The 21156-nt window shown below is 38.3% G+C and overlaps 1 protein-coding gene and 1 long non-coding RNA gene across 4 annotated transcripts in view; both read right to left on the reverse strand.

Annotated features, from left to right (window-relative positions):
• Positions 1 to 5644: 5644 nt before the first annotated feature.
• Positions 5645 to 21156, reverse strand: part of LOC132849065 (carcinoembryonic antigen-related cell adhesion molecule 5-like) — a 272443-nt gene continuing 256931 nt past the window's right edge. For all 3 annotated transcript variants that reach the window (XM_060875248.1, XM_060875247.1, XM_060875249.1), the window contains 6 exons: positions 8659 to 8949; positions 8084 to 8350; positions 7235 to 7510; positions 6737 to 6985; positions 6495 to 6611; positions 5645 to 6409 (listed from right to left, as the gene is read on the reverse strand). In XM_060875248.1, the coding sequence (XP_060731231.1) occupies positions 6363 to 6409; positions 6495 to 6611; positions 6737 to 6985; positions 7235 to 7510; positions 8084 to 8350; positions 8659 to 8949 (1247 nt within the window). In that variant the 3' untranslated portion in view covers positions 5645 to 6362. The remainder of the gene's footprint in view (positions 6410 to 6494; positions 6612 to 6736; positions 6986 to 7234; positions 7511 to 8083; positions 8351 to 8658; positions 8950 to 21156) is intronic.
• Positions 11990 to 20001, reverse strand: LOC132849099 (uncharacterized). Its single transcript, XR_009648818.1, has 3 exons — positions 19973 to 20001; positions 12286 to 12321; positions 11990 to 12159 (listed from the first exon to the last, which is right to left on the reverse strand). It is a non-coding gene; the product is annotated as an uncharacterized LOC132849099 (long non-coding RNA).

Consider the following 21156-nt stretch of genomic DNA (forward strand, 5'->3'; position numbering starts at 1 on the left):
ATGAAGATGTCAAGGTTTCCCATAGGTGTAAGAGACTGTTGTCCAGTCTAGAAGATGCCCCGCTTTGGTCAGCATGTGCTGCCAGTATCCCTGAAGTTGTCTCGAGCCAAGGGGTTTTTGAGGTGGACTTACTGACAACTACCCTTCCTGTTGCTGCTATGGCCCTTTGGTGCGTTTGGGCCACATATTGTTCATCAGCTTAATCTGATTCTAAGGCCACTTCCACACAAGAATCTGAACCCCCTTGTTCCCCCTCTGCCATTATGCAACCTAGGAGGTCATTCCCAAGTTACACGCCTGCCATGATGCAACCACAGAGGTCGTCCCCAATTTTCATGCCTGTCGTTATGCGACCATGGTGGTCGTCCACGAGTTTCACGCCTATGAGTTTCACATATTATGACCAGGGAGGACGTTCATGAATTTTTTTCACTGCCTTGGTCATCTGTTCATTCTATGCTCTATGACCCAGGTTTGCCAGTGCTCCGTAATCTAGATCCACCATTGCACAAGAACCTTCTGTTGCTTCATGGCCAAGGTCCTCCAGTCCTGCATGGTCTGGGGCCACCACCACGCGGGGACCTTCTGCTCCACTGCCCAGGTCTGCCAATGCTTCACGGCCCAGGTCCATTGTACTATGGCCCACTGCTCCGTGATCCATGCTTACCATTGTACAAGGACCTTTTTTTTTTGGATGGAGCATTCTTTGAGGTTGTCAGGAGCTGCCCTTAGGCATGTACTTTTTTCTTGTGTTTTGTATTCTATGTCTTTTATTTCGGTATCTGTTTCTTGTGTCTTGCCTCCCTTGCCTTCATGTCCTCCTGCCTGGTTTATCTGTCATGTGTTCATTAGTTTTTCTTAGTCATGTGTTCTTGTTCTTGTTTGTCATTGGTTCCACATGTATTTAACCCTGTTTGTTTGCCATGTTCTTTGTCGGTTGTTGTCCATTTATGGCTGTTGCATGTAATCGTGTTTCTCAGATTTGGTAGCAGCTCACATTCATTCTCGAGCTTCACTGTTTAATCCATGTGATGTTCTGCTCTTGTCAGGACAGTGTTACAGCAAGATAAAAGTGAGAACTCATACAGATAGTTGAAGATTCGATTAGATTCAACTTTATTGTCATTACACATGTACAAGTACAAGGCAGCGAAATGCAGTTTAGGTCTAACCAGAGTGCAATAGTAGCAAGTGCAGGATATACAGTTTGTACAAGATTTAAATAAGTTAAGTAAGTGGTAATATGGAGTGATTTACAGATGTGTTCTATGAACAATATACAGATCTACAGAAGGATATGTGCTGTAACAAAATATATGGCTGTCGCAGATGGTACAGTCTTTGCCTGGCTTTGTTAACACATTCATATTCAATCGTATGTTCTATGATTATAATATACAAATGAATATATATATAGATGAATATATATATATATATATATATATATATATATATATATATATATATATATATATATATACACTGTGAATATAATACACAGATGAATATACTCTTTATGTGCTATGAACATAATATACAGATGTCTATTACTATAAACTAAAATTAACAGAGGGTATGTGCTATAAACAAAATATATTGTTATTACGATAAACCGAAATATACAGGAGGATATGTACTATGATCATAATATAATATATTGCTGTTATTATGAACAGAAATTAGCTGTGTATATACAATGGTAAGGCAATGGTGAGCAGCAATGCAAAAAAGGAGAGCAAGTGTGCAAATAAGCATATGAGCAGGATAGCCGAGGAAAGCTGATTTTTCCTTAGTGTCCTCAGGAAAAAGAGGCGCTGGTGAGCCTTCTTGATTAGGCTGGAGGTGTTGGTAGTCCAGGACAGGTCTGCCGAGATGTGGAACCCCAGGAACTTGAAGCTGGAAATGCACTCAACAGCCATCCCATTGATGTGGATGTTGTCATGCCTGCCTCCTGACTCTTTCCTGAAGTCCACAATGAGCTCCTTTGTTTTGGGGGTGTTAAGGATCAAGTTATTGTTATTTTGCACCATGTGGCTAGGTGCTGGATCTCCTCCCTGTAGGCAGTCTCATCATTGTTGGTGATGAGACCAATCACAGTGGTGTCATCTGCAAACTTGATGATGGAGTTATATCTATTCACAGGCCTGCAGTCAGAGGTGAAGAGGGAGTAGAGGAAGGGGCTCAGTACACAGCCCTGTGGTACACCAGTGTTGAGTGTGTTGGAGCAGATAGAGCCCGATCGAACCTGCTGGGGTCTGTTGGTCAGGGAGTCCATGATCCAGTTGCACGTTGTGGTGTTAATGCCCATGATCTACTAATTTGGCTATTAACTTGGATGGAATGATGGTGTTAAATGCTGAGCTGAAGTCAACAAACAGCATACGTGCATAGGTATTCTTATTGTCCAAGTGTGTGAGCACAGAGTGCAGTAACATGGAAACTGCATCTTCTGTGCTCGTATTGCTGCGGTAGGTAAACTGGTGAGAGTCCAATGTGGATGACAGAGAGTCCTTCAGGTGTGCCAGGACCAGCTTATCAAAGAATTTCATGACAATGGGTGTCAGTGCTACAGGGTGGTAGTCGTTCGGGCACGTTGGGCTGGAGTGTTTTGGCACTGGCACAATGGAGGTGCATTTAAAGTAAGTAGGAACAGCTGCTTGGGCAAGAGACAGGTTGAAGATGTTTGTGAAGACCCCAGCAAGCTGCACAGCACATGCCCTGAGTACACGTCCAGGGATGTTGTCTGGTCCAGCGGCTTTGTGTAAGCTGATCCGGCTCAGTGCGTTGCAGACATCTGTGGAGGAGAGTGTGATTGGAGGGTGGTCAGCCGAGGGTTTGAGCTTGGTGGCAGTGTCTCTGTTGTCTCTCTCAAAGCGAGCATAAAAGTCATTAAGCTCGTTCAAGAAGAGGAAATTAAGTTATCTTAATCACTTCAGCTCTGCCCAAACTTGAAAACGGCTTGTTCAACACATGAAGGATGCAAAGGGACAACTCAATTCCTTTATGGTATTTTTATTTTTCTTCCAGATGGTTTTGATGACATTGGTAATATGTTGAAACAGTTGAATTGTTGAATATAGTTGAATGAAATGAATGGCATAGGATTATGGACTACAGACTAAGGAATAGGCAATAGGTTGATAAAGATAATCAGAAAATAAACATACATTACTTCACACAATAAACAATGCATGACAAGGCAAGAAAGCATGGCTTTTAAGTAAAGGGATTGTTTAAACATCTCAATTTAATCTAACACTTCATACAATTACTTCCACTGCCACATTATCTGCACTAAAGATACATTCAAAATAAAATGAGTCATCACTTCTACTAGAATTAAACATTTAATTTGTGCTAAACACTGAATGCAACATAGTAAATCATCCCAAACATTACATACATTAAATGTATGTAACACTTTACATTACAGAGTGAGCGGCCTCGGGTGTTCTGGCTATCTCAGGAAAGAGTTGAAGATTGTCAATAAAACTGTCGGAAAGTCACAAACCAATATCCAAAAGCTCATGTCGGGTGTACGATGTATAGGCACAGCTGTTCTGAACGAACAGACCCGATATAAGCAGCAGAAATACCGCAAAATTGCAGATTCTGGAGAGACCTTGAGCCTCGCGATGTGCTCGCGCCGCTATAGATATATAATATTTTAAATTTTAAGTTAATCCTTTTTAAATTAATTTTAAACTCTAATTGCATATTGTCAGGACTCAGCCTGGACTTTTGGCCATGTGCCTTTGTTTATGTTTCTCGTCACGTGTCTGCCCCGCCTTCGTCTGCTCCTCCCGTCTCTACACACCTGTTTCCCATTGTCATTATTATGTCTATTTAACCGTGCCGCATTGCCGATGGCAGCGCGGAATCATTGTCCTTGTCCCGTCAGTTATGTTCATGTAATGTCTTTATTCCATCGTCCTTTGTTTTGTTTAGTTTTCGTCTGTGTTCCTGTTTCATGTACAGTATATTATTTATTAAACCCCATTCTTTTGAAGCTATCCTGCTTACGGGTCTGTCTCCTTCCTTCACGGTTGTGACAGAATGATTCCGCCCAAACTAAGACCCAGCAGGATAGCTTCTCAGACCGGCTTTTTTTTTTTCTTCTCCCCCTGGACTGTTCCGTCAGTCCTTTTGGACCTTTTTTCTTTTGTCGGTGACATCGCTCCGCATTTTTATTCGGTGAGGGACGCTGCTCCACTTCCGGTTCCGTCCGAGGAGGACGTCGCCTCACTTCATCCGTGGAGAATGTCACCATCCCGGTTTTGTCTCTTTTTTTATTTTTGGTGCCCTGCGGCATCAATACAGTACATGCAAGTGAACATACATATGAATGAAAAATAAACGAAACATAACTAACACAAACTAATGACATCTGATAGCTAGCAGTTTTTAAAAGAAACCCAGTCCTGGTGTAGCAAATATTAAAAGAAACACATCTCAATTTTATCTATATTTTATATGTTTAAGGTTATAGTGTTAACCATCATCCATCTGTGGTACATTTTATATTTCGGTATGCTTTGTGTTTCTGTTGAGTTGATTTGCTGCAGCACTTTTATTTTGAAAGTTGTCGAAAGCTGCTTGCAGGTTTCACTTATATAAGTTGCTTCATTGTACTTGCTGTCAGCTGAGCTCTGGACAGAGATGTATCATGTGTGACTTTTCAAATTCTGGTTTATTTATTATTGTTTTGTTTTACTTGGTTTTTGTTTCCAAAATTGCATATTTTTGGAATTTCTTCTGTAGGTTGCTCTGGACAGAGAGGAACAATCTCAGGTCAGTAAATGAGTCAAACAAGGTTTGTATTCTGGCATCAGCTGTCTTTATTTTACACACATACAAGGTTAAGGGCAGGGTTAGGTGCACTAGGTGGGGAAATCCAAACAATGGACTATTTGTAATTTCACAGATCATGATTTCATTTTCCTTCTCAAATTTTATTTCTCATATACAAACAAAGTGCATGCAATGCAATGAAATGCCTTTTGTCTGTCTGTAAATTTCAACAATATATTACAAGAAAAAATATAAAGAAATATTCAAATCTGACAAACATGACATTACATAAATAAAATCCAGTTTAATCAACTTGGAGAATTCTGCAATTTGTTCTCCTTCTGTCACTGTGTGCAACACTGCTGCCCTCTACTGGCTACTGGTGGTGTAGCATGATCTCACAATAACAAACTGGATACAGAGCTTAATACAGTATAATATGTATAATAATCATGTTACACTTGTCCCTTAAAAGTGTGTGATTTAGATCTAAGCTTCTTACTCTCTTACTTATGATCAGAGTTTTACAGTGAAACCATGTACTTCACTTCATAAGTAGCTTGTTATTGGCTGTAATGCTGACTTCCTGATTTATTTACAGTGTTGTGTTTGTCCTGTACATCAGTGTACCAGTGTGTAGACATGCAGAAAGAGTAATAACACTTCTGTTTGATTCCTTATTTACTCCTGACCTTCACTGCACTGAGATCCTCTACTGACACTGAATAATACTGCAGGATCCAGTTATCTGACTTTAAGATAAAACTTTATTAATCCCATGTGAGAAATTCTAATGTTACAGCAGGAGACAAACATTTAGACAATGAAAAGACAACAATATAACAGCAGTGAATTGATAATGATGCATTTATTTAATTGATCAAACATTTCATCCATAAATCTCCTCACACAACTACAATTAAAGTTCACACAGCTGAAACATCAACCAAAACTAATAACAGCGTCTAACTGAGATTGTAAGTCTACAACTAAATATTCAACTAGAGAAAATCTCACAAGAAATAGAAAACACAGCAGTACAAATACAGAAGTGGTAGAACTAATACTGAGAAAACACAAAACACAATTAGTTCTGCACCATATTTCAGATAACAGTCAATAAACTTAGTATGTACACAATATAAAACAAGTTTAACTATTGAGTAAATCTCAGTGCTGCACTAAACAAACCTATTAGTCTTTATATCCCCCAATGATGCTAGTTTCCAGCTTGCAATTAATACTGTTTTCAAATTTTTTGTCTTTTTTTAAAGATATATTTCTGAGTGTTTACTATTGTTTTAACAGACTGTAAGCTTTATCGGAGATTACACACACATTGACCTTCACTCATGAGGAGGTTTGCAGACTTTAACTAAACAAATCCATACAGAACAGTGACGGTGTCTAAAAGACGCTGAGCAAATAACAGCAGGACATTAAAATGACAAATCAGTATTATTTTAAAATCCACACAAAACCATAAAGAAAAAGAAATTCTGAAACAATCTTTTTCAGTAAATCAGTAAATTTCAGTAAAAATGTTTATTCTTTTTATAGATGAACTTTGCTCACTCCTCTATGACTGCATTCTCAATCCTGTCTTCATCAGTGTGATCTGTTAAAGAAATTTAAAAAGTAATTTCTTTCATTAATTAAAGAACGTTATGTGAAATATAGAGACATACTGAAAGAGTTCTTACCTCGAGCTCTGTAACATTTGACCAGCAGAATGATGGTCACCAGCAGATACGGAGAGGCCGTCACCACACTACAGATCAGCATGAGCACTGAGAATGGAGCTTCTACAGGTGATGGACCTGAAGCAGAATAAAATAGTAATTATAATCATCTTTTATTCATGCTGAACTGTTTAGATGTTTTATCTCAATCTGCAAATAAGTTCAACTCATAAAATCACAGTTGTATTTAAATGATTTCTCACGTCTGACTGAGACCCAGCTTTTCAGTGACTCTCCTCTCTCTGGGTGTTCACAGTGGTAGAAACCTTCATCTGACTTTGAGACAGTTTGGATGATCATCTCTCCTGTAGTCTGTTTCTGGAGAACTGATCCATCTTTATAGAAATCAGCTGTGAGGTTTGAGGGATTTGGGTTGTGATATAAACAGCGTAGAGTCAGAGGATGTCCCTCAGTCACAGGATGGACAGGACTCTCCAGGATCACATCACCATCTAGAACACAGAAAATCACTAACAAGGAAATCCACACACTATGATGTGTCTGTAGATAATAAATAAAAGTTCTCTAATTTATCTGTATATAACTTAAAACCTCTAAACCTGTGGAGTCTTGAGGCATTTGTCTTCATGTTTTTGTCTTCATGAACAGTTTCCCCCAAGTGAAATCTCAGAGTTCTAAATATTCTGTAATGAATCATTTCCCTTTTCCTTTAACATTAAACACACTACATGAAGACTCACCATGCACTGTGATGTTGACAGGATTACTGTTTTCTCCAGATTCAGACTCACACCAGTAAACTCCAGTGTAGGATGTGGAGAGGAAGCTGATGTTACATGTAGATCCTGTAACTGATCCCCAGTGTGAACAATCTAACACTCTCTCACTGTGTGTGTATCGTCTCACTGTCCATCCAGTAGACTTACTCTGGTCCTCACAGCTCAGTGAGAGAGAGTCATTAGTAAAGTGTTGAGTTCTGCTGGGATTGATGATCAGAGAGACTGGAGGAGATTCACCTTAAGCACAGAAAAGAGCCATTTAAAGTGACAATAAACAAAATAATGAGGCAGAAAACAAGGAAATAACTGTAATGGGATGTAAATTCCAGCAAATTTCCATCAAAAAGCTGTTTTATTCTTTTACAGAATTCTACTGTAAATAATTAGACAAATCAAAAAAAGTCAAATGAGCCAAATTGTAAGAAGATTGTTTAGAAGACACTTTCTGAAGACATTATCTCTGAATAATTTATATATACTTGATCACATACAGAATGTTTACCTGCTCTGACTTTTAATAAAATACTCCTTCACAGAAATCCTCAACCATGTCCTGAGTCCTATATATGTGTATCATAGACATACTTTATAACCTAATTATACACATGATTAAATAAATACTGCATTAATCTGATGTTACATTCACACCGAACACCTGATTATCAGGATTTATGGATGCCACTGGTTTAGGTCTCGCTGTAGAAAAATAATAGAGCATCTAAATGATCATGATGAATGTGTTGTCATGGTGTATAATGATGTTATTCATAACAAACCTCTGATAAAAATAGCAGAAAAATCATGACATACCTCTCACTGTAATCTTGACAGGATCACTGAACTCTGTGTAGTTGTTTCTCCTGTATGCTCGACACTTGTACTCTGTTTCTCCTGCATTATCGACTGTCACTTTAAGTGTGTTCACTTGTTCACTGTTCAGATTCTGTAACAGCTGATTATTTTTGTACCAGTAAAACTCCCATCCAGTCTCCTGCTGCAGCTCACAGCTCAGAGTGACGGTGTCTCCAGTGTAGACGGAGCTCTGAGGATTCACTCTCACAGTCGGTTTGGGTTTTACTGTTGAAACCAAATGGTAAAACAATGGTAAAAAAATAGTTGTTTATCTAAATATGTTGTACAAATACCACCAGTTTCCAGCTTAAATGAAAAATAAACACTGTTATAATGTGTGTGTGTGTTTGTGTGCATATGTGTGTGTGTGTTTTTGGATCTCAACAGTCAGAAATAACAAATAATTTTAAACATGTGTATTTCAAGATTATTCTGAAACTTCTGGAATAACAAGGAATTACAAAATAATTAAGCAATAATGTTTACGCCTTCTAACAAACCTGTGATGAAAAGAGGAAAATATCATGACATACCTCTCACTGTAATCTTGACAGGATCACTGAACTCTGTGTAGTCAAAGTAGTAGTGGTGATAGTTGTAGTTTCTCCCATATGCTCGACACTTGTACTCTGTTTCTCCTGCATTATCGACTGTCACTTTAAGTGTGTTCACTTGTTCACTGTTCAGATTCTGTAACAGCTGATTATTTTTGTACCAGTAAAACTCCCATCCAGTCTCCTGCTGCAGCTCACAGCTCAGAGTGACGGTGTCTCCAGTGTAGACGGAGCTCTGAGGATTCACTCTCACAGTCGGTTTGGGTTTTACTGTTGGTGTGAAATGATGAAGGTGTCAGAGCTGCTTTACACTTTACAACATAAGCAGTAGATTCACTTTGTCTAACAGATGCTTTGTGTCTAAAACTAACATTTATATTTAACATTTAATACAAGATGTTACAGGTGTGTTTTCTTACACTGCTGATATTCAGTATATTTTCTATGTAACAAAATTCATGATCTGAGTGTAGAAATTCTGTATTTACTGATTATGTTGGTCTTGTAGAAGACAACATTCTGTTTTGCTTATTCTTCTTAGACAAAATTATTTTAAATGCTTCTCGTCCTAGGGCTTTCGAGCCACATGCACTAAAATTGTTTCATATCGTAGCTTACTTTTCTAAGAAATATGAGTACCGGTACTCACGGTACTGGGTCTGAAAGTGGCCATTTTTTGCCATTGATACCCATTATAGATTTTGATCTATCTACACCAAACTCGGCCAGCTTCTTAAGCGACTGGCCTTTCGTTTTTACTGCAGCCCCACCCCCAATATATGCAAAATCCAAAATTTTTTTGACATTGACATGTGACATATCAAAACACTCAGAGCAATGAGGGGAACTTCCTCATGGGTATTCAGATGAGGTCACATGACTTCACATGCAGCACCACCCCAAAATAAAATATTACCACAAAATGGACGTGTGATATATAAAAACACTCAGCACAATGAGTTAAACTGCGTCATGGGTATTTGGATGACGTCACGTGACATCATTTTCAGCGCCCGCACCTAAAATCAAAACATTACCACAAAATGGACATGTTATATGTCAAAACACTCAGCACAATGTGAACTGCATGACGTTCTTTTCAGATGACGTCACATGCACTTATCCACTCGCCTCCAAAAGTATTGGCACCCTAGCATACCGGCCTTTGGGAATACTTGCTTTTTCAAGACAACATCAAAGTTAGTCATGATGAACTTTACAAATTTAATTTTAGACTTTTATTTTATGGATCCTGTACAAATCCTGCACCACCATATGAACATATCAGTACAGCTATGACAGAGGACTTCATTCAACTTAGATTTTATTTTTCTCTCATTAGAGGGTCACTACAGTCAGTTCAAATATTCAAGACTTTATTGTTCAATTTGACTTTTTGCTGTTTTGAAAATGTAAGTAATTCTATAAAGATGCTTGATAATGAACATATGTGAGACAGACTAGAAAAAAATCATTAGAAGTTTCTACACCTGGATTCATCATCAGGTTTTGACATAGAAATTATTTTGTTTTTCTGCTAGTGTGCTTTGACATTTCTAATTTCTAAAAGTTTATTTTGTAATCTTGTCTTGTTGGTAATAAGCCACTGTATCAAACACAGTGATAAAAGCAGCTCTAAAGACATCTAACCTTCTCTAGCTAAGTCTGATGTTCTAAGGATTTGATATTCATTTTGTAAAGTCTTTACATAGAAACAGATAGAAGTCTAATTAATTCAGTTATTATATTTGAGGAGCTCTTTTCCAAAACGCTATAAATCCATTTTAATAGTTTTTATGAAAATGACTTTTTTTTTTACCTAGACCCACACATTTTGGTTATATTCAATTTAAACAGTGATTGTTAAATGAAACAACAATTTTGTTGAATATAAATTCAAAGTTTCTTTTCATTTTTTTCCAAAATGCTATAAATCCATCCATTATTTTAAAAATGTTTTTTTTTTTTTTTTTTATAAAAAGAGACATAAACCAACAAGAGAACATGCAACATATTACATCAGGGAAATAAATAACTTTATTAAGAATAGAAATAATCTCCTACACTCATTTTGAAGAATGCTCACAAACAAACATCTCTCGCCTCAGACCGCCGCCATGTTGGATTGCGTCGAATGCTCACAGAATTCTGATTGGTCGAGAGAGGACATATAGCGTTTTGGCAAAAAACAGGTTTGGCGCTTATCGCGGTTTGAAAAGGAACTGCATCTGGCAGTACATTTTAAACAAGGAAATATAGCGTTTTGGCATGAAACATTGATGGAGCAGTATATAGGTTGAGAACACAGCAAAATGACATGATAAACTCGTTATTTTTAATGTTTATCGCGTTTTGGAAAAGAGCTCTTCATTTATTCCAGCTGTAAGTCCACTGAGTGTCTCCTCCTCCCTGTATGTCACATTTGAGAGTAACAATCTCTCCAGTGAACACATGTGTATCAGGCTTTATAGACACCACAGCTTTAGGACTCCCTATAAAACATTCTGTTGTTAATAAACCTTACATAAAGTCATTCCCAAGTCTACACTACTAATATCATTTTTAGAGCGAGTATGAGTTCATGTTTTTGTTACTTGTTGATACTGATATGTGTAACCTGCTTAATATTAAGATATCAGGAGCATCATGGAGCATTTTATTTAGCACTAGTTACTGTATATCAGCTGTTCTCTTTTGTTTTCTTCCATATTCTTGCCTGAAAATGACATGGATTGTTCCAAATTATGCACTTTGCAAGTAAAATTAATTATATCTATTTTTATTGAATTATTTGTTCATAAAAACATTTTATAACACCTGTGTTCCTCCGGCCACATTTAGTAGGGCAAGTGGTCACACTCTTGCCCTTTCCAGTGCAATGAACATACATACAGACACACACACACGCACACAATGTCAACAAACACACACTTACACACCACACACACACACACACACACACACACAGACAAGCATTGGATATTGCATTTCATTGGGCCTCCATAAAAAAAGCTACACATTTGTAAACATTTCACACTTGTGATATGCCTTTGTCCAGCAGAGGGCAAAACCTGATCTACCAATAAGCTTTACACACACACACACACACACACACACACACACACACAGTGTTTAGTGTGTAATATTTCATCAAATTATGTGCCTCTGATCATAAATATAGTGAAAATAATTCATAATTTCTGAAATAACAAATAATTTCTATTTTACTTTATTTATTGTATATAAATTAGGTTTATTATACAAAATATTACAAAAAAACAGTAACCAATAACCAGTAAAATCAGACCAGGTCAGTTTGACTCCGTGCTCCTAAATTGCACAGAAAAGCAGGGAAGACTACAGGAGGGTTAAACTTGTGCTATTTTATATTTAATATGTTTAGAAATTTAAGCAGCATAAAAATATTTGAGTGTAAATTTATTTATTCAAATCTGATGTTGCAGCCTCCTTTGGTTTGATCTAAAAAAAAAACTAGATTAATAAATAATAAAAGGGAACAAATTAACAAAGTATACACAACCTTCTCAGCACCAAAACAAATCAAATATGGAGACAATATGAAGATAAACTATATATATAAATCACCTTGAGCCTGGACCACTGGTATGAGTGAAATCAGCACTAAAAAGGGAACAGAAACAGAACATGACGTTAATATGGAAAATATTCAGTCTATCACTAAACACAGCACATTTTAGACACACAGAACACAACAAGATTAAATCTTATTCAGGAAACTTAATTCTTACCATCCTGTAAAAAATACATTTTAACCTCTTAAGTAATAACTAAACATGATTCAAGTAATCACTATATCTGCTCATGAAGTAATGTTCTTTGGTAGGTAGAGAGCGAGAGAGAGAAAGATATAATATCATACTGTAGCAATTTAGAAGATCCATACAATAAACTAACTGTTTACATTTCATCATTTAGCAGACGTACTTATATACAGAGTGACTTACATTTCATCTCATTTTAAACAACTGAGAAATTGAGGGTTAAGGGCCTTGCTCAGGGGCCCAGCAGTGGGAGCTAGGCTTTCCACGTCCTGTGTTTCACACAGGTCATTACACAGAAGTATTCAGAAAAACATCATATTTAACCTTATAATGCAATTAATTTTACCCCACATATACTCAGTGTCATAAATAGTGAAGTGGAAATTTTAAATACCATGAGTGTTTTTATATAATTATGTGCTTTTACAGTATTCTGTGTCAGATTAGGGAGAACGAACATGAGGCCCTTATTCCAACTGTTAACATTGTATATGCTAGAAAGATGGGAACTTTAGGGGAGTTTGTGTGCATGTGATGGATAAGAACTGAAAATGGAATGTGGCCTTGTTGAGGTTATAATTGAAAGGGACAGTAACCAGGTTACTGTAACCAGTAACCAGGGAGGCTGCATGAAAATACACACAATCACACACACACATACCTGGGGTACAAATGGGAGAGCTGAAACACTAGAATTTGCCTCTTCACTGTGTAGACTTTACACTGTATAGAAGACACCTTTTGCTGCAGCAAAATCATATTCTTTCTTTGCTTTTACCACCACCTCTGAGTTTGAGTGTATTTTATACATCTAGATCAAAAATGTAATTTATCCATTAGCTAAACACTTTGGAAGGGATTTGTACTCAGAACAAAAGTCTAGAGTGCTGAGTCTCCAGTTCTTTAAGGGGGTTGAACCAATTCCTAGGATGTCCTTAACTGATGCATTCATGAAGGGTTCTAGAAGTAATCACCTCCAGTGATTGTCCAGGAGTTCTTGTAAAGTCTATTCCTGTTGTTTGACCTGGAGGGAGGGCTTCATGACAACAGTGAATGAATGCATGTGAATGCATCCTTATATACTGTGAACAGGTGATTGGGAACAGGTGATGGTACTTAGTAGTCAGGCGAAGTGGAGCATTGTGGGAGAGTGAGTGTGGAGCCTGGCGAATCCGTAACAGATGTCTGGTCTGATGAATCATGATTTGTGTTCCATGACTTAGATGATAAGAATTTTGTGACAAATGCATGAATCCATAACACCAACCTGCCTTAAATGTGAACTGTTCAGGCTGCTCATGGTGGTCTAGGAATGTTTTCTTGACACATATTTCATCCCTTAATACCAATTGAGCATTGTTTGAAGTTTGGTCCATTTATGGACAGAATTTACCAACTTATAATGGCTAATTCCAGCATTACACTGCACCATATAACAAAGCACAGTGCTCAAAAACCTGTGCCAAGAATAAGACCATGAGTATAGTGTAGTTTGGTGGCCTCCACAGTTACCAGATCTGAATCTCTGAGGAGGATCTCCACTGAAATCGACAACAAGAAATGTGCATCTGTAGACTGCTGCTTTTGTGCACAGGAAACAACCAGCATACAGACAAAACAGGAATTGTAGTGACCCAAGGATGTTGAAGCAGAGATTGTTCAAGTAGTTACATCCACATCCCCACACACAAAGCAGGCAATGTCCTGGACCTGGTTTTCACCCGTTTTCACCTGGTTTTCACCCGTCCTTCCGCAGCTACAGACATGACTGCTACCCCACTACACGTCTCTGATCATCACCTGGTATCCTTCACCATTACTCTACCTCTTGTTCTGCTCCTTGGCTTTCAGATGTGCTGCGCAACAATCGAAGAGAGCTAAGATCATCAGAGAGAAAGTGGAAGAAATCACAACTTGATGCAGATCTTGATTCTTACCGAACACTCCTTGCCAAGTTCTCCTCAGATGTGACTTCTGCCAAGACTTCCTTCTACAAGGAAAAGCTTGAAGCTTCCTCACATGACCCTCAGAAATTCCACAACATCATCTCTTCTCTGCTCAACCCCCTGGCTCCTCCTCCTTCATCCTCCCTGACTGCAGAAGACTTTGCTTCTTTCTACCAGGAGAAGATTGAAGAAATCTGCCGGACCTTCACTTCAGCCCCAACTGCACTTACATCTCAGAGTATGGATTACCCTACACCTTCATTGTCACATTTCTCAACTGTAGAAGCAGAAGAGATTTTAGTCAACTCATCCAGTCCTGCAATCCTACCACCTGTTCATTGGATCCACTCCCTTCCACTATGCTCCAGACCATTTCGCAAGACCTTCTGCCCTTCATTACCACTATCATCAATAGATCCATAGCATCTGGTCAGGTACCAACTACTTTCAAGAGAGCAAGGGTTATTCCCATCCTAAAGAAACCTGCTCTGGATCCATCAGACATCAGTAACTACAGACCGGTATCACTCCTCTCGTTTCTTTCAAAAATTCTTGAACGCATTGTCTATAATCAACTGTTTGTCTCTCTCACAGAACAACCTCCAAGATCCAAACCAGTCTGGCTTTAACCCTCTGGAGTCTGAGGGTGTTTTGGGCCCCTTGAGAGATTTTGACATGCTCTTACATTTGGTTCTTTTTAGTTGCTTTCAAATATATTATTGACAAAACACTTACTACACTGTATTCAGCACAAACTGGGCTACCATAATATGTAAACAACTTATACTTGTGTTTGTATTTTTGACAAAATGAGGTTTATGCGTGGTTTTTGAAAAAGCAAAAAAAAACAACTCACTGAAATAAGGCCACAAAACCTATAGTAAACATGTTTTCTCAAGACTTTTTGAGAACAGATCTTCTAATGTAGGTTTTTTTTTTTGTAATCATGTGAAAATCATCCTGCCTGCTCATTCACTGATTTAAAATTTAAAAGACACTTTCTACCTTGAAAGGCCATATGCGAAGAGGCGTCAACATGCTGTGACTGACAGCTTTGTAGACAATGGGTCGCATAATGAGCTGTGGATTACATAATGAGCTGTGGATCACTGAGCCAGGATCTGAGTGAGAAGTACAGTACTATAAGAAATAATGTGTTTCCTTTGTGGTTTATTTAAAACAAACATTAGCAAGGACAGCATTAAAAAGGGAATTGTGTAATAATAAAACAATACAGTACAGTATGTATAAAAAAGGAGTGCAACAAAAACAATAACACAATACACTAGAGTAGGGTTCCTCAAATCCTAGCCTGTAGGGCTACAATACTATGCATTAAATAAATATTTGATATTATATTTAGCTGAATGTGTAATAATCTCAGGGGAATATGCCACTGTCTGGGGGGCGTGTGACTCATCGTGTGAACTATTTACCTGTGAACAGCGGGGGGGCGTGTCCGGTCGCAGCTCATTATCAGATAATGAGCTGAGCTGGAAATTCTGTGCCTCTACTTGGTTTCACATGATTTATATTCATTGGAAACATATGTTTTTCATTTCACCGACTTATTCTAAAACTACATACTTTAAGCTGTCTAAAGATATATTTTTTATTTCCGTGTGTCAGATATTGGCCGAGTTTCAGCGCTTTTTAATGACGTGTTTCTAAACGAAGATCACGCAGACAAAGGCGACAGACGGCGCACCCTGATTATTTTATTCATTTAAAAAAATACAACGTTTTGTTTATATAGTGAGCATACACAAATTAAAGTAGACCCTTTACAGATTTAAATTATGTATTACATTGACATGTTTGATCAAATATGACAGAGCAGTTTAAGTTCTTTTTGCTGGCATCTGAAAAAAAGCATGTTTGGGCATCCGCGGCAAATCAGACTCCAGAGGGTTAAAGCGGCTCATTCCACAGAGACAGCCCTTTTGGATGTCTCTGAGAAACTACATGCTGCTAGATCAGCCAAACTGTCATCCGTCCTTATCCTTCTTGACCTTTCAGCAGCGTTTGATACGGCCAACCACAAGACTCTCTTATCCACCCTCAGGAGTCTTGGGATTTGCGGATCAGCTTGGGAATGGTTCGCTTCCTACCTGGAAGGACACTCATATCAGGTAACATGGAGGGGAGTGACATCTGCTCCACGCAGACTCTCCACTGGTGTCCCACAGGGCTCAGTACTTGGTCCTCTTTTCTCCCTGTATACTCACTCTCTTGGTGAAGTTATTTCCTCACATGGGTTCTTTTACCACTGCTATGCTGATGATACACAACTTATCTTATCTTTCCCTCAGATACCACAGCTTCTGATCGGATCTCAGCATGTCTGGCAGAAATTTCATCAGTTAAAGCTCAATCCTAGCAAAACTGAACTGCTGTTCATCCCAGGTGATTCATTCCCAGGTCATGACCTTGCTATATCCTTGCACAACGATCTGATCTCCCCTTCAGCCACAGCTCGCAACGTTGGGGTAACCATGGACAATCAACGGTCCTTTTCCTCTCATGTTGCTAATGGGACTCGCTCATGTCGGTTTCTTCTCTACAACATTAGAAAGATTCAGCCATTTTTGTCCTCACAGGCTGCTCAGGTACTTGTTCAGTCTCTTGTCATTTCTAGACTGGATTACTGCAACGCACTGCTGGCAGGTCTACTGTACCTATGGACGCAATCCATCCTCTGCAAATGATCCAAAATGCAGCTGCATGGCTTGTTTTCAACCTGCCAAAGTTCTCGCATACCACCCCGCTGCTGCGATTCCTCCACTGGCTTCCGGTAGCTGCATGCATCAGATTCAAAACACTGATGCTGGCCTACAAAGCCAAAAATGGACCAGCTCCCTCTTACCTCAAAGCCCTCATCACTCCTTGCACTGCACCCCGCACCCTCCGATCTACCAGCACTGCTCGACTGGTTCCACCATCGCTCAGTGTAAGAGACAAGTACACTACAAGACTCTTCTCTGTTCTGGCACCAAGGTGGTGGAACAAACTTCCCCTAGACGTCTGGACAGCTGAGTCACTGGCTATTTTCAAGCGGCGGTTGAAGACCTACTTATTCAGGAAACACTTCAACTAGCACTTCTTTCCTTATCTTTTGCATTTAAAAAAAATAAAAATAAAAAACCACCTTTGACACTTTCATTGTAACTCTGAACAAACGTTTTAAACTCATGGTATCTTAAGTATGTAACCTAGTGAGCCAGCATTAATGATTCAATGTTAGAGATTTAAGCACTTATGTACGTCACCTCTGGATAAGGGCGTCTGCCAAATGCGGTAAATGTAAATGTAAATAGTTAGAGAATCATGATGGTGTCCTTTACCACATCAAATCCTGTGATTAAGCAGAAGAGCTTCCACTATGTGCTCCAACACTATTGCTGAAGTGGAAGTGAAGGCCATCAAGGACAAAACAGAACACTAGTCAATGCAGGTCAACAGCTGTTCTATTGCCCAGATATGGAAAGGGACAGAGAGCATGTGCTGTGGTGAACAATTTGTCTTTGGGAAGATAACACTGTTTGTGCACCCTCAGATTCCAGAGTTCAACTCCAATGAAGTCAGTTTGTCTGGATTTCTGGAGAGCTGAATATAGAAAATAGCACTCTGTAGATATTCTAATTTCAAACATCATTTCCAACAATTAGCAATTTTCTAAGCAACAGCTTCAACATCTCATCTCATGATTCACCATCAGATTCCCACAATGTTTGAGACCAATTTGATTGCAGAACTTCTTAATGTATCTGAAGTGGCCAAGTCCTATACAATAGCTTATCATCTGATTGGAAATGGTGGCAGAAAAGATTCAACAAAACACTGGACAACATGCTCCATAGTCTTCCACTGAGAACAAAGAACAATGACCACAGCAGATCCAGACCCTCACATTTGCCTGCAATGTCACTGTCCATGAAAATACAAGCCATGCACCTTTCTTCTTTATATTTGGGAATGTCCCTAGGTTGGCAGATGATTTCATTTTTTAGCAATTGATGAAAGACTCATGTGCCGGATTATGATTCGGATGCTAAGTCCTCACGACTGCAATGAAAATCTCACAGAAACATTCTTCAGCTGAGCAGCAACAATCTCACTGAATGGGAGTCACTTGGTTGGAGGAGACTGAGTGCTTGTAGAGAATAAAGGAGAATGTGGGGAAAAAGTTGGCTGATAAGTGTGAAGATGGGGTATATACTATTTACTGTATGATGCAGGAGGAAGGCTCAGAATTTAGCACCAACATCTTGAATGCATGCAACATGCAAATATTTTCAGCTTCACACCTCCTTCCCTTTTTCACTGCTGAACTCACAAAACTGAATTTAAAAAAAGAAAGAAGCTAAACCACAACTGTGCACTTGTCTGCGTTCTCACTTCTCTAAAAAAAAACTGTCTTTATCCTGTGTGTGTCAGTGTACACGGCTAATGAGAAGTGTTTATTTCTGTAGAATTATTTGATAGATTTGGCACAAATAAGTAAATGATACTAGACAATAGTTTGGTGATAGTGTGTATTAGAATAAACTTATTGCACTGAGATGCTTCACAGTACAGACCATAATAATAACAGAAATGTTACTGTAGGTTATAAGATTTTCTGTTTATCAGTTTGGATACCTTTTTAGTTTAAAAGAGTACAGTGATGTTAGTTAAATTTACCCACATTATTAGTTATTGCTTTTACACGTCCATCTTCACCCCTCAACACCATTTTTTTTCAACACATCTGCTTCTTCATATCTAAATTTGCACCAACAAACTGACCTGCTCTCAGGCCTCTAACAGTGTCACTGCTATGTGTGTACAGGACTAAAGAGTTTGCAGTTTGTTTCTGCACATTTATTGCTTTAAATTTTACATAATAATAATAATAATAATAATAATAATAATAATAATAATATTAGTGATAATAATAATAATAATAATAATAATAATAATAATAATAATAATAATAATAATAATAATAATAATAATAATAATAAGTGATCCTTAATAAATAATGATTTGTATTTATTTTTATTAAAAGTGCTGTGCATTACTTTGGTACTAAAGTGTATTAGAGTGAACATGTTCTTCTGCACAAACCATAATAGTAACAAAAAGGAAATGTAGGTTATAAAGCATTTACATAAAATTGCTTGTTAATGCTAAGATGAATTTTTTTTTTTTTTTTTTGCATTTCTGTATACAGGAAACACCATCAGAAGACAATCATCAACTACAGATTCAGACAATACAGACTAACTACCATTAGATGATTTTAAACCCTGTGTTTTAAACTGGCTCTACTTGTACTCTTACCTGTTGAACTATCATAGTTACTGAGAGTATTTACACATCAAACTAAACCCTTCTCATAACAGATATGGAGACACTGATCCACCTGAACAGTCATGATGAAGTACACACAATGTCCTAATCACACAATAAGCTCATCACTCAGGACATTCAGACTGCAGATGAACAACTTTATACTCCATCACTCACTCTAATGAAGACACAAAGAGAACATTTACTCACAGAGCATCACAGGCAGTGGACTGAGCTCCATCCTGTCAATGACTGACTGACTGACAGAGCAGAGGTGTGTGTTAAAGTTTTACCACTTTACCACTTCCTGTGTTCTCACAGCGAGAGAGAGAGAGAGAGAGAGAGACCACAACTGACTGTAACCTTTCTTGTATGTCTGGATAGGAGTTTTTTTGGATGTCTGGTGTATATGACAGATGCAGGACTTATACATATGAACCGTCAGTTCTGTTCGAAAGTCATCAGTGTTGGTTGTGCTGTGTGGTTGTCTGTTATAACATAATGTTAATATTGCTGTTATTGTTTCTGTCCAAATGTTTTAACAAATTGATTGTTGCTTTGGCAAATCTTCTTAAAACTTTTATAAGCTGAATTAAAAAACCAAGAAACGAATAAAAACAACAGTTACCCAGGTAATAATGTCCTCCTATGCAAATCTAATCATAGCCATCAAGTTTGTGTAAATGGTGCTGCTGTATCTTGCTGACAAAAAATTGTGTTCACGCATGCGCAACTCAGATCAGGCAGCAGGTCTGTTGTAATATCCATGTTATGTACTGTAGGTCTGTGTAGTGAACTTAGTTCTGTGTTGTCTCCTATAGTTTTATGTAGCACCATGATCCTGGAGGAACATTGTTTTATTTTACTGTGTACTGTACCAGCTGTATGTGGTTCAAGTGACAATAAAAGCTACTTGACTAAACACCAGTGACCTGGAGTCCCAGTTGATGTCGTCCTCTCATAAAGAGTCTAAAGTCTTTACTTATGGTTTACAGGGCTCTCAAGTTTTGAAGACGGGCAAGAGTGACATATTTTAAATATGGCCTGGCCTAGACTACTTGTTCTGAGCAGGTGTTGTCAGTGAATCGGGGCCCCCTGGCACCATCTCAGGGCCCCCAGTTTGAGAACCACTGGCTTAGACCACTTGTTCTGAGCAGGTGTTGTCAGTGAACCCGGGGCCCCCTGGCACCATCTCAGGGCCCCCAGTTTGAGAACCACTGGCCTAGACTACTTGTTCTGAACAGGTGTTGTCAGTGAACAGGCTATAAAACTGTTGGCTAAGTTACCATAACAGCAGTCAAAATGTCATTGTTTGTGTCAAACACGTTGTGAATTTGTTGTAACATTACATCAGGAGATCATGACTTACTCTGTGCTCAAAGTGATGCTCGCAG

Source organism: Tachysurus vachellii, chromosome 7 (genome assembly GCF_030014155.1).
Source record: "Tachysurus vachellii isolate PV-2020 chromosome 7, HZAU_Pvac_v1, whole genome shotgun sequence".
Classification (NCBI taxonomy): domain Eukaryota; kingdom Metazoa; phylum Chordata; class Actinopteri; order Siluriformes; family Bagridae; genus Tachysurus; species Tachysurus vachellii.